The sequence below is a fragment of the Camelus ferus genome, chromosome 18 (assembly GCF_009834535.1).
Source record: "Camelus ferus isolate YT-003-E chromosome 18, BCGSAC_Cfer_1.0, whole genome shotgun sequence".
In the NCBI taxonomy this organism is placed as follows: domain Eukaryota; kingdom Metazoa; phylum Chordata; class Mammalia; order Artiodactyla; family Camelidae; genus Camelus; species Camelus ferus.
Window position 1 is genome coordinate 26568374 of NC_045713.1, and position 14548 is coordinate 26582921.

The window sequence follows — 14548 nt, forward strand, 5'->3', positions numbered from 1 at the left end:
GCAGCTGCCCAGTTTTCCCAGCACCACTTATTGAAGGACTGTCTTTTCCCCACTGTATATTCTTGCCTCCTTTGTCATAGATCAATTGGCCACAAGTTTGTGGACTTATTTCTGGGCCCTCTAAGCCATTGATCCATATGTCTGTTTTTTTGTGCCAATACTATACCCAGATTTCCAGTTGGAGTTAATCTAGTAAACGCCATAGTGTGGATGCTGTTAACCATCTTTGCGAGTAGCTACTTTGTAAAATGTGAGACTGAGGAGACTTGAGAGACATCCAGCAGGGCGAACTTCAAGATCGACATGAACTGAGTCTGCTATAATCAACTGAATTCAAAATGTATCTGAACAAAGATGCTGGATTGTATGTATCAGGTCTACAGAAATGGTCTGGGTTCTGGGGTATCAGAAGCCTGGTGTCAAATTCACACTCTGCTTACTTTGTAATTTCAGGCAAGTCATTTCCCTTCTCTGTCCTTAGTTGTCACATCTATAAAATGGGGATAGTAAGAGTTGCCTCACAGACTTACGGTCATACGGGGTTACATATAAAGTGTTTGGCACAGGGCCTGGCATCTAGCAGCATTTGATACGTTTATTGGTATTTCTATTAACCTGTCTCCAGTTGCATTCCTGTGCCCTGGTGCTATGTCCCGGGGCGTGGGGAGACGGGGGAGAACCATTTGGTGGGAGCACCTTTTTTTGGCCTCGCTGTGGTAGCTTCTGTATCTCTGGTGAATGTGCTGTCCTGGTCAACTCTCCAGGTTGCTTAACAGACATAATTTCAGAAAGGAAAAGAAGGCTACACGTTCAGACAGCTCTGCAGGGCTTTCCTCGTGCTTAGAGAAGTACTGTCACACCGCCGCCGTAAGCCCACTCTTTGGAGAACGTCACGTCAGACGGCTTGGCTGGCCGTTCTGCTTAGTGAGACCTGGACTCCCTCCAGCTGTGGGGGAGAAAGCACAGCAAAGCTCTCAAAGGCCCGTGTTTGAGTCTCTGATGGGAAGAATTTTAAATTCTTAACTATCGACCTGAATAAAAGCCCCTTAACGTCACGAAACTTTGGCTTTGGGCAGGGCACCACCAGCACCCACACCCTTTGGGGTTTGGATGCTTTTGAGTCTCTGGTCTGTGCAGCACGCATGTGCACTGGGGCCGTCGTCAGCGGCTTCCTCCAGGAATGATCTGTCACGTGGTCGTATCCATGTGGGGCATTCAAATAGTTGACGAGTGGTCTTGTTTTTTGTCTAATTATACAATGTGGGTTTAATTTTAGTAACTTGTCAGAAAAATTAGCAGAAAAGATAGCCAGGATGTCAAGGTGAGGTTTCTTCCTGAAAGTTATTATCGATCAGAAAGGGCTGCGAAGGTATTCGTGGAAGGAGGGCCAAAGGGATGGCCATTAGGCACAAAACTGTTGGTGGTGTGTAGTTTACATCTGTCCCGAAGCTGGTCTTCTCTGAGCTCAGTGCGGGAGTTTTACTGTGCTGTGTGGACCAGCTGTCATTTATTTCCAGCCGTCACTAAGTGTGAGGGGGTGTCTGCGTTTACAGATGCTTTTGGTATTCACCTCGATTCTAGAGCCAGTGTGCTCTAGATTACAAAGGTGCCAAGTGATGACTGTGTCCACTATCTAAAAAGAAAACAGAATTGTCTATAGAAGATACCGAAGCCCTTCAAGGTCTGGGCTCCTTGGATGCCCAGCCGCCTACCTTTCCAGACTTTGCTTCTCAGCACTTCCTGACCAGATTCTGTCCCGTAGCCAAGCTCCAGCATCGGCCTGGCCCAGAGCCCAGACTTGGTCAGCATCTCTGGTCTACGCTGACCTCGCCCAAGTGGTTTTCTCTGCTTGGAGTCTCCTTCCCATGTCTGGGCGCATCTCTTCCACATAGCTTCCCTAAAGCTCCCAGCTCGGTCCCTTGCTCATTTCTCGGGCTTCCTCTGTTCCCTTTGACATGACTTCTCTCTCTGAGGGCGGGATCTTGGTTGGTAATGTGATGTTACAAATGTCTCAGCCCCTTGGAAGCACCGTCTCTTACTGGTCTGTTGAGGCTGCTCTCTTGGGCCCTAAATGTCCCCTATAAGGCACATTTTGCTGTATTTCGGCAATTAAACCAGTGGCCTTTCTTCTCTCCCCTCCTGAGGTTGATCATTGCAAAGTTATGGCTGTCAATCAGGTTTACTCATCCCCATTTTATTTCATCAAAGCAAGGAGGAAAATATGCTGTTTTCCTCAGAACTCTATTTAAACCATGGGCTTTGGGGTTGAAAATCAAATGCCATCTTACTAAAAGAATACTGAATTCTAAAGACCATTCTCTGTATTCTATAAAAACACCTTGTGTAAATAGCTGCTTTTGAAACCTGGCTAAGCTGTATGACTACCTGGTCTCTCAGGAATTTTGCTGGTGGTTCATTTATTACCGTCAGAGTGAGTCCCTTTTCACCATGCGCGTGTGTACATAGCATCACCCCAACCCCAGGGGGGAGACACCTTCACGGCTCTCATTCAGGGTTTCCTTACGACCGGGGAGAATGCACACAGTTCTGGTGTAAATCTTGCCATGTTCAAGTTCAGCTGGTACTGTTTGTTTTGTATCCCGCGGTCCTGGACCTGGGGGAGGGGCCTCAGCGTGCCGGCTTCCAGCTTGTTGCGTCTGTGTGTGTGTGTTTTGTCTGCCGTGAGGTGTGTTCCAAAGGCGGTGTCTCCTCCAGGCCCACCCCCTGCCCGCCCTGCACGTCTGCAATTGCTCTCCTGCCCCCTAGGGTGTGGTCTTTCCTCTGCATAGCACAAATCATAGTACATCAAAATGTTTCTTTTATTTGAGACACAAAAATGCAAAATTGCTGAGATATCAAACATTTCCCAATCAGCTACAATACTGCCACTATGTACAAAAGATCTGATGATAAATGCGCACACATATAAAAATACAGTATGCATTACCTATGTACAGTACATGTGCAAAATGTATGGCATTCAAACATGATATGGAATTGATTTCAGGGGTGCAAACAGCAAATACAAAGGCATCATGGTTTTTCTTTTAAAAAACAACATAAAGGCAATACATGAATGGACCCCCGATTGCCATAATTTTTTGTTTATTAGACTAGTGCTTCAGTAAGCAGGGCTCTGTAGATTGGTATCTTTCTCCTTTTTTTCATAGAGTGAGATGCTAAGACATAGTGTGACAATGAAAAGAAGAAGAGAAACACCTATCACATTGCATTTCTATTGCAAGCAAGAAAAGAAAGCCAACTTGTACATAGAAAGGAAAAAACTTTGTCCTACTGCTAAGTATGTATTATTCTTAACCCAACAAAACAAATCTATACTATTTTACATGAAAACAATAGAGAAATATCTACATCTTTGTGAAAATTATAACCTTAAATGGGTAATACCTTTTTGGGACTGATTTTGAGATCTCGTTAGTCTCAACTTTTAAATAAAAAGTGCCTCCTTTTGGCAAATACTTGGCAATGCCTTTGGTTCCTTTGAAGCAAGTTTGCATTACTATTGGTTGCTCGAGGCTAAGTACTTTTGGTAGCTACTAAACCCTTTCCTAAATGCTCCCTCCTCCTACTAAATTAGCAAGTGTCCTTACAGCACAATGCAGAGAGGTAATCGTTATGAGTCTCGGTGATTCTGTGAACTTGGTTAAAGCTCTGTCTTAGTAGTTGGCACAAAGCTCTGTTAAACACGACAGCTGTGCTGATACCGCCAATGACATGTCTTATCTGGTTCCAGACAGCACCTTGCAGGTCTGAGATTGCCATCCTGCGTCACAGAGTTGTGACAGTTTCCAATAATGAGTCACAGAGCGACGTGTTTGCGTGGAGGGGAAGAGCTCGCTTGTAAACATGTGCAGCTTTTTGAATTACAGGCCTCAAATCAGAGATTTCAGATAGAAACCCTTTGCCGTGACGCATTTCCTCAAATACTGCAAGAAAGGGCGGGCAGGGACAGATGCAGACCTGCTTACTGCCATGCAGTCACTTCACAGATAAACACATAGCCCAGAAAGATCACTGAATGAGCAAGTTATCAAAGGTTTGAACCAGGAAAAAGAATGAGTACATCGCAATTGTTATTTTCCAGTTTTGACTGAAACCACTTGGAAGATGAGCTGAAACACAGGTAGGATGCTCTCCAAATACACATTTCTGCACTTGTAAGCTGTGTTCTTTGATAAACCTGACCTTCCAGTTAATGTGCTTTGATAACTTGGTCTAATTTTGTGGCCTCCGGGGCAGTGGAGAGTGTTTGGTGTCCCACTCTGGCGCGGGGAGTCAGGGTGGCAAACACAGAGGCTCCCTGGACTCGTGAGCCTGGTTAGCTGGCCCTGCGCTCAGCTGGTGGACGCTGACTCGCTGTTCTGTCAGGTTCTCTAAACAGTCCGGCGCCCGGACACCCTCCGCCTGACAGCAGGAGCCAGCAGCCAGGCCCACGGAAACGCCCAGGGTGCAGAGCGAACCCGGCCCCAGTCTGCTTGCAGACTGTAAAGGGACTGGCCTGGCACTGGTGGGGACAGCTGTTCTGTTAGCCGTCGTGGCTGGTTTCAGCCTGGGAATTCTGAAAGGACTCTGAGGAAAGCTGTGTGGCCTGGAATGATCTGGGGTTGAGGGTAGAGGAAGCCTGAGTCAGCTTTGGTGACAAAGTGTGTAACACACTCTGATTCAGCATCGCTCAGTGTCCGCCAAGTGCACGGCTCGTGGCGCTGCCCTCCGCAGGCAGCAGCTTGGGCGACACCAGCCAGCGCCATGGCTCTGGTTCTGGAACTGCACTGCCAGGGGGGTCAGCTCCAGGGACACAGAACTGTGCAGTGTGTAAAAAGGAAATTTAAATACGATCTCTCTCGTGCTATAAAAATATTCATATAAAGCAAACACAAAGAGTATCTGAGCAAGAAGTTCCACGAACTCGGACTACATCTATGCACAAACACGTGGCAAACACTACACAGTAGATTGCATACTTCAGGAAGAACACTAGAATGTGAACCACTCGCCCCGTCCTAAGGGGTTTCCTAGTATGTGCTTTGCTGAAATGTACAAGATGCCCACATACCCCTGGGCTTCCAAAGACTGCGGAAGCTTCGGTGTGACTTCCTTTTCACCCCGCCCCCCGTCATGACAAGACCTGACATGTACATACACTAGCCAGGTAAGCTTGATACTGCTGTGTTTTAGGAATAGTTAGGAAATAAGACTGGATGTGAGAGACCGTTTCTAGGAGTTAGCCGTTTACTTGGCAACGTGAGATCTGCATGGTGATACACAAGTGTACCACCGCTACCCTACACACGTGCAGACTGAAAATGCAACCAGCCATTCTGACCCGTGTTCAGAGGGCTGTGAAACTCACCGCAAAAACTAGTCCTCTTTAGTGAACATGCACTTGTCCCATCGCACTTACCATCATGTACAACGAGCTAGGGCAGGGGAGCCTTGATCACAGAGTGTCATCTTTGGTCACGTCACGTGCTGCACCGTCTGTGTCCTCAGCCTAGCCTGGGGCAGTAGGTGAGAGCCCGGAGGGCAGCACGGTATCACAAATGCCCAGCCTGCTGCTCAAGCCAGGACAGGAGGGCCCGGCAGCACGGTGCGAGTGGGTGGCCGGGGGAGTTAGTAACTAGAGACGCCTTGCCTTTCTTTTAAAGAAAATGCTGGAACGTGAGGGTGTGAACACATATGTGACGTGGGCACCTTAGCAATCTGTAGTCAAAAGAGAGCAGGCTAGGAGATGGCATTCTTTGCACCGCAGTGTGTATTTCTGGAGAGCAGCCTTCCTGTGGCATGTTTCAAACCTATTTCAGAAAGCAGTACAGGGAGCTGAGGGCTAGAAAATGACCTAGAACACAACTTGGGATGATGGAAATAGCAGGTTATTCAACAGGAGTCACCACCACCAGCTGTGCAGCTGCCTCCTACAGTCCCACCGATACTCGGGGCTAATGAGCCATAGAAATCTGAATGAAGACGGTGCTCAGGGTCTTAAGTGTGGACCAGACTAAGCCCCAGACAAAAGTCCAGGGCCCAGATCTGCCCTAATAAAAGTAGCTTCCCGAGCCCACAGCCCTGCCCTGGACGCCAGCCCTCTGGAAGGGGCCGACCCAGGCGCACGTCCCGCCCGAGGCCTTCACTGTCCCGCTGGGTGGGTCAGGCGGCGGCGCCCCCACACGGGGGGTTACCCACCTCTAAACACTGAAGTGAGTCGTGCGGGCCACCCTGCGCGTGGCCGCCTCTGCCTCGAATTATCCAGAAGCACCTTCAAGTTGGGAAGTGCCAGTCAACAGAGGGCTCCAGGGTTCTGGGCGGCTGAATCCTGGGAAAATGGACTTTTCGTACAGGTAGTAAAATTTACAAACCGAAATAAAAATGTGAAATCAGTTCTTAGGGCAAAACACAAACCCAGAAAATGATTCAAGAGATTGTTTCCAAGTCATGGGTCAGGTTGCCTCCTGCATGTCCCTGTGGGAACTCTCATCATCCAGTGACCCAGAGGAGAGACCTGACCGCAGGGTGTACACAGGGTGAGGTGGAGAGTGCGATAGTATTATTTAATAAAAATCTCCACACTTTTGGGTAGATTTCAGGTTTTTCTTTTTTCTTTTTTTTCAGTTATTTACATTTTGTCATATACTTGAATGACTAGCTTGAAATAATCTTGGAAATCCTGTGACGGTTGGCATTTTAGAAAATTCTTAAGAAACTACTCCACAAATAGAACAACTCTTTCTCTATATAAAAAACTACTAATGAAACCTCCAGTTTTTCAATCTTCAGCTCAGTAATATCGTGAGAGCTCAGGTATGACGTCCAGTTACAAGCCTGTAAAACGGTAACAGGGATAAGGGACAGAGGAGAGGCCAGAGTGGGGGTCCGCTGGCCAGCCTGGCGGCACCTCTAACTGCAGCCGCTGTGGGAACGTCCTAGGTTGATGCCAGCCTTCTCCCTTGCTTTTCTCGTTGTGACTCACCAGCTCAGAAAGGTTTTTCACGCTAAAGCCTTTTCTTGGCTCTTTGAGATGCGTCTGGTTACCTGAAAGTGAGTCAGCAACTCTTTAAATATGGAAATACACGTGGCTCACGTAGTCTAGAGATATTCGAGTTACTAAAAGAAGTAGGACCACTGGATACCCAATTCCTTACTCCGACGTAGGCTGTACACATCACAATGTCAGAGTATACACACAAATGTCCAATATACACATTAAAATCAACCCAATCGACCCAGCGGGTTGCTAGTAGAATTTTCAGTGTTATCAATACACCTGGACTTTTTACAGTGGATCGTTTATGACAGTATTTTGTAGACATTGTCTGGTTATGGTGGAAGATCTTCCATTTAAATTTAAATTTGGAAATCTAAAGAAAGATTCCAAAAATCACAAAATAACTACTACACACACACACAAATTACATTGGTTTCTGATGGAACCGAAAGTCTTCGGCGGGAAGCTGCACTGAGCTGGCTGGTGCTCTCCACTGCCTTTGACCCCTGCCGCATCTTGCTGGGCTCAGGCTGTTTCTAGGAAATAACCATGGGCAGTAATCTCTCACCTCCCTTCGTTTTTGAGTGGGGCCTTTTATTTAGTGTCTTAAAGTGACCACAGACGTTTAAACGTAGTTGGTTACTAGGGCCCTCATGTCACCGCCTGCACACAGAACTCTTCATCATGTTTTTATCCAAAGGTACCTTTCACTCTTCACTGAAGTCTGGAGAAATAGATGTCTTGGACGAGTGATTTTTCAGAAGGCCCTGTGCTGTATTCAGTTGTAGACATTCACTGCTGGATACGACGAAATGTTTCCAAACTTGGTTTCCTTCCTCTGACCGTCCACCCGCTCCTTCTGTGACAACATGTGATAATTGCAGTGATGCAACTATGGATCTGTCTCTAAAAACTGACCTTTTAGAATCATCTTCATTTTCTTAAACCTCATGAACTCCGAGACGAGAAACCTGTGATGTTAGTCCCATGGCAGCGGTAGGTCCTGGGGATCTAGAAAGTCGGCGGAGAACATGCCTGGAGCGGTGGCGCTGAGTGGAGTGAGCCCCGAGGACGTGCTGGGCATGGTAATGTCCAACCACTCCATGTTGTCCAAGTTTGAGTCCGAGAGGTCAAGGGACAGACAGGGAGTACTCGCAGCGAACTGGGCCTCGGCAGTTTCCATGGGTGAGTGTGAGTGGTCCAGCACGCCCGGGTGACTGAGCAGGTCGTTCTGCAGATCCTCGATCAGGGAGAAGGGCTCTCTGTCCTCACTGCTTGCTTTGGAGTGGAGTAATTTCACTGGCTGAAGGTAGAGTTCCATCCAAGAAAGCTTCTAGTTGGTTCTCTAAGCTAGTAGATAAGCTGCTCATGGGTTCTAAGGAAATGGGCGGTGCCATCTGTACTTGGGGTGGTGGCCGGGACACCACTGTGCTGACTGGCATTGTGGTGATGCTGGCTGTCACTGGTCTCATTTTGGAAATAGGAGAAGGTTCTTCTTTTATAGGGAGGGAAATCTCTGTGAAAAATAATCAAAGTGATTGTTACTGTAATGATTTACTACTATTTAAAATTTTTAATTATTAGGGCAAGTATTTTGCTATTTTCACGATGCCTTATACTTAGTCCATCTTGAGTTAGTAAGCGGATGCTGTTGATCAGGTACAGTCCCTAAAAACCATCACGATAATGGACCATTGTTAAACAGACAAACATTTAAGGTGATAACATTGTGATATGCTTTCAAGCTTTCTTAATAAGAACGAGCATTAAAAGCGGTGTATACCATCAGGTAGGAGTCGATGGTTCCAGATGATACGATGTTTGGATCCTTACTCTCAGTCGTTTTTGGCAGAAGACAGGGCCCTGGTCTTATCCTGTACCTTGAATCTGCTATCACAGTGGCACACCACTCTTAAAATTGAATGTCAAAGTGTATGTCCTGAGTTTGTGCAGACATCCTTAATATTATGAAAGATCTAGTTATACTCTTATTTTAATCACTCTAGTTGAACTGTGTGCCCAGTGTAGCCATTTACATCCTATATGAGGTTCTTAAAAGATGCAGTGTCCTCTTACGTCATTTCTGAGTTAGGCTGACACGTGGCTCCTTTGACCTCCTTCTCCAAGATGAGGTGAATTACCTTATTTTTCTCTTGTTTTCTGAGTTTATATAAAATCTTGAAGATTTGGTAAGTGTCTTAATAAGCACTATTTATGTGTTATTCCCTGCCAGATCAAGTAGAAAATTAATGGGCCCTCTGCTATAGAGACCGATGTTCACTTAGCTACATATATTTGAGTGAGGTAGCTTTTTCACTTTCTTATGAGTATTTGATTGGTTTCATTTATACGCAGATACACTAGGAAACATCGATTTAATAATCACTCTTACAAGTCAATGACTGGGATGCATAAATAAGTGAGAGAAAGAACTTACAATCTGCTTCCTGTAAGTGAACTGTCAACTGTGTGCACTGTGTGCTGCTTTTCATTATTTGTTGTCATTTCTAGAACTGCTTTAAAAGCTGAAAGTGCAAGCTAAGCACTTTTACAATGAACTAAATCTAGTTCTCATTCCTACTGGTATTAGTATACAGTAAGAAAATAATACACTCATTGGATTCTTTGCCATAAAAAAATCATCCCTTTAAAAAAATAACTCCATTGTTTGATGACTTTGTCACATTTTTAATTTCCAAGTTTAGGCTGTAAAAATTATTAATTATTTCAAAAACTCTTTATTTTCATCAAATTTGGCAAAAAGCATTTTATTTTTAACCCTTAAATTCAGGCCATGGAATATCTATTTCTTTAATTTCTATAGTTTAGACATGTATCATGAGTTTAAATTATTTTGCAAGGCCAACATAGCAAAAATAGCAAAGGCTAAGAATACCAAAAAAAAAAAAAAAAAAAAAAAGCTATTTGCACATGTAGATCTGTAGAATCTTCTGTTTTGTCAAACATTATGACAAAATCATTAGCCTCAAAATCGAACGGAACCTGCTATAAATGGAGAAATTTTGATCACTATTTAAAACTTGGAATAAAACTCCTTTCATCAAGGTAATCCGAGAATACTTTAAAATATTCCAAAACAGCATCTGAATTTCTGAAGTACTGATTTTATACTTATTTTTAAATGTATGTGAGCTGAGGCAGAGAGATCCTTGATTTTCTTTTTTTGGTGTGTTTAATATCCCTTATCCCTTTTTAAGATGGCAGACTGTAAAAACCTAAGATTTTCAATCGTATGTAGAAAGTGCCTTGCCTTTGAATTTTAATAAAGTTATCAGAGCCCAAGCTAGGTAACTTGGGTTTTATGAAATCAGTGCACAAATTGGAACGTTTTCATCCCATCACAGTAACATGCATGTGGAGAATTTTTGAAGTTTTTCAATGTAGAATTTAAATCTGGTTCTACTGTGCTATTTTGAGATGGTTCCTCTTTTTTAGCAAACATACCTCTGTGGCTAAATCTAACAGTATCTGACTGTGTTACACTGCAGCAATGGCTTTTCCTCCATTTTAATGGCCTAAATTTAACAGATTTAAAGGAGTAAATTTAGTCAGAATCAGAAGAGTATGTTTCTCACTACCAAGAGATGTGCTGCGGGTTCTAGAGGAAAATTTTCATAAACTCGTGGTAAGAACCCCTACGGGTCTGATGTGACTGTGACCTACCTCCGCTTTTAATGAGGATATCAAAGAGGTCGTCCATCTGCTGACTGTGTGCATTGGAAATCTACAACAAAGGAGAATATAAATTAGCTTTCTACAACTGGGAGCATTAAGGGACCTTACAGAGCATCTAGCCTAATCCATCATTTGATCAAACTGAGACATTAAGCCACTCACCCAAGGAGTCACAGCCGGTCGGCTGGCAGAGAGTGGGGCCAACACGCGGCCCAGCTGACGTGCGCACTCACCGACTGCATTTGAGAGGCCTTCCACACCTTCTTGTAAAATGTCTTTATTCACTTGCATTTATATAAAAACACAAGGTATATATAAAGGAGCTCATGCTATATTTTTTTCAGCTTTATTGAGTTACCTGAGATAAACTACACTTACAGAGAGTATACGACTTGATAAGCTCTAACTTCTGTATAAAAAAACCCATAAAACTATCAACAAAATCAAGATAGTGAAATTTCCATTTCCACTAAAGTTGCCCCTTGCCCTCTTGCAGCGCTTCTTTCATCCCCAGGCAACCCAGTGGTCTGCGCTCCTTGACTACAGATGAGTTTACATTTGCTAGAGTTACATACAAATGGAGTCGTATAGTATGCACCTTTTGAGGGAGGTAAAGGGGACTTCTTTCATTCAGTAAAATAAAGTTGAGATCTACCCATGCTGTAGAGCATGGCTTAGGAATAGTTTGTTCCTTTTCATTGCTGAGAAGTATTCCATCGCATGGAATTTGGACCGCTGGCTTTCTTTGGAGATTACAAATGAAGTTGTAGTGAACATTTGTGTACAAGTCTTTGTACAGACACATGCTTTCTTTCTCTTGGGTAACTGTTGAGGAGTGGAATGCCAAAATCATAGAGTAGGTGTTATGTTCTACTTTTTAAGAAATGGCTGTTTTCCAAAATGATCGTATTGGTTTACTTTTCCACTAGCGATGGATGATATTACTAGTTGTTGTCCGTTCTTGACAATATGTGGTATGGTCATTTTCATTTTAGACATCTAATAGTTGAGCAGTGGTTTTAATGTGCGTTTCCCTAATGACTAACGATGCTGAGCATCTTATTCACATGCCATCTCTGTATCTTCTTTGGTGAGACGTCTACTCAAATCTGCCTGCTCTTCTTATGCATACTGTTTGCATGGAATATCTTTTCCCAGTGATTTACTTTCAACCTGTGTCTTTGTATTTAAAGTATGCCTGTTCAGATGCATATATTATCTATTGCTGTATTACAAATTAGTCCAAAAAACTTAGTGGCTTAAGACACTAAACAATGACCTCTCACAGTTTCTATGGGTCAGGAACTTAGGAGTGGTTTAGATGGGTAGTTCTGGTGTGGGGTCTTCCGTGATGTAGTCAAGAAGGCGGTCAAGGCTTGGCTGGAGAATGTCCTTGTAAAGGTGGCTTATGGGAGGCTCAGTTCCTCTTCACATGGGCCTCTGCAGAGTATGGCCGGACCGTCCACCGGCAAAACAGCTGGCTCTCCCCAAGGCTGTCAATCCAAGAGAGTCCAAGCCTTTTATGACCTGGTTTCAGAAGCCACACATCATCTCTTCTGCTGGTTCTTTTTGTTCGAAGCAAGTCATTAAGCCCAACCCAGGGAGGGATGTCAAAGAATTTGCAGACATACCTTAAAACCACTGCACAGCACATAGCTGGGTCTAGTTTTTTATCCATTCTGATAAATTCTGCATTTTAACTGTATTGTTTACTCCACTAGTATGTCTTGTGTAATCATTGATATGGCTAAGTTTGGGCTTACCATTTTATTACTTGTTTCTGTTTGTCCTGTTTTTTGTTCCTCCTTTCTTGTCCTTTAAAAAAAATACTCATTTTTTGGGGGGGAATTCTAACCTAATTTTTCTGCTTTTTAAAAGCAACAGTTCTTTTAGTTGTCACTGTAGATATACAACATACATCCTTAATTTTTCATAGGCTACTTTACCATTCCATATAAAATATAAAACCCCAGTAAACATAAAGGTCCATTTATTTCCTCCTTTATTAGTTACTTTAAGTATTATAGCTATGTATCTTATAAACCCCTCAAGACAGTGTCATTTCTTATGGCACAGGTTTTCTGGTGATGAATTCTTAATTTTTCTTTATCTGAAATTAGCTCTAGTTCATTTTCATTCTTAAAGGATATTTTTACTTGATACAGAATTCTGGGTTGACAGTTGTCCCCCACACCCCAACAACTTTAAAGATGTTGTTCTGTCCTCTTTATGCTTCCATAGTTTCTGATGGAAAGCTGACCATAAATCAAATACAGTTGATGTTAGGGGGCCCTGCCCCCCTCCCCGCGGCAGTTGAAAATCCACATATAACTGTATAGGTGGCCCTCTTTATCTCTGGTTCTGCATCCATGGTTCTAACCAACCATGGTTCATACAGTACTGTGGTATCTATTTATTGAAAAAGACCGGTGCAATTCCAACCCGTTCTATTCAAGGGTCACCTGTAATTGCTACTCCATGTGTACTGCTTTGCTCTTTAAATGTGGCTTTCAGCACTTTGGCTACATGACTAGTCCTGTTTATCCTGCAAGATGTTCACTGAACATCTCAAAACTGTAAACTTGTCTTCCATCGTATTTTGTTTCTTAAAATATTTTACCTGCCTCATTCTTTCTCTCCTTTCTGGGACTCGTATCATACCCATGTTAGGCTGTTTGATATTAAGTAACAGGTCTCTGAGGCTCTGTTCACCTTTTAAAAAATCTTCTTTTCCTGTTATTCAGATTTGATAAATTCTATTGATCGGTCTTCAAGTTCACTTTTTTACCTCTGCCATCTCTACTTGGCTAAGATCATTTATAATTTTTTTCATTTTAAACGCTAATTTTTAGTTTTAGAATTCCCATTTCATTTTAAAAAATCGTTTCTATATGTGCTTATATTCCTTATTTTTTCCATCATTATAAGTATATTTTCTTTTATATTATTGAGGGCAGTTGTAACAGTTGTTTTAAAAAATCTTTGGGAGCAGAGTCTAACATTTAAATCCGCTGGGGACTCATCTTCTCTGATTGCCTTTTTCCCTGGAGAAAGGGTCACGTTTTCCTGATTCTCTGTGTATTGCCACGTTGTGAATGGCTGTCATGGATATCAAATCATTATTTTTCTCAGATGAATGGCTTCTTTTGTTTTAGTAGGCAGTTACTTGCGTCGGACTTGAACCTCAAAATGTTTCTTGGGCAGAAGTTTCAATCTCAGGACAGATGTTTCGTCTTTAGCTGACTTGCTATGACTCCAGGCCTGTGGCCTAGGGGTCAGCCAGAATTTGGGGATCTCCTCTCTTGAGTTGAGAGCAGCCCAGGAGGGAAAGAACCAGCCCTCTGGTTTCCCAAGGCAGAAAGGCTGCGGTTTCTCTACCAGCAACCCCACCACTTAGCTTGTCCCCAGAGCAAAAAGAAGGAACAAACGGCACTGACTCCCCTCCTCTCAGTGCAGACTCCTCACCAGAACATGACTGTTGCTGTTCACTCATCAGTGTGTCATGGAGTTGTTTTTGTATTATGACGAGGCTTTAGAGCTGTTATCTGTGGGGCCTTACTTATTAGCCAGCAGTGGAACTGAAAGTCTGAGTAAATCTGTTTTAAAAACCTCAGAATTCCTGGAGTTTGATGCTCAATGGCATATAAAGAGGTACTACAGAGAGCTACTCATCTGAAGAGAACTTGAGTCCGCCGTCTGTATACAGGAGCCAGAGACAGGTGCACGGAGGATCCCAATCACTCCCTGAGGTTAGGGTGAGAAGGTGCTTCTCTGCTGCTGTTACATCAGTCAAGCAAACAGTACAGAGGAACCTGTACATGGGAACCAGGTTTGGAAGGATTTCCTCAAAAA

General features: G+C 43.6%; 1 protein-coding gene across 1 annotated transcript in view; it reads right to left on the reverse strand.

Moving 5' to 3' along the window:
* Positions 1 to 2801: 2801 nt before the first annotated feature.
* Positions 2802 to 14548, reverse strand: part of MRTFB (myocardin related transcription factor B) — a 181705-nt gene continuing 169958 nt past the window's right edge. The window contains 3 exon segments of the mRNA XM_032460764.1: positions 2802 to 8276; positions 8278 to 8516; positions 10685 to 10745. Of these exon segments, the coding sequence (XP_032316655.1) occupies positions 7980 to 8276; positions 8278 to 8516; positions 10685 to 10745 (597 nt within the window). The 3' untranslated portion in view covers positions 2802 to 7979.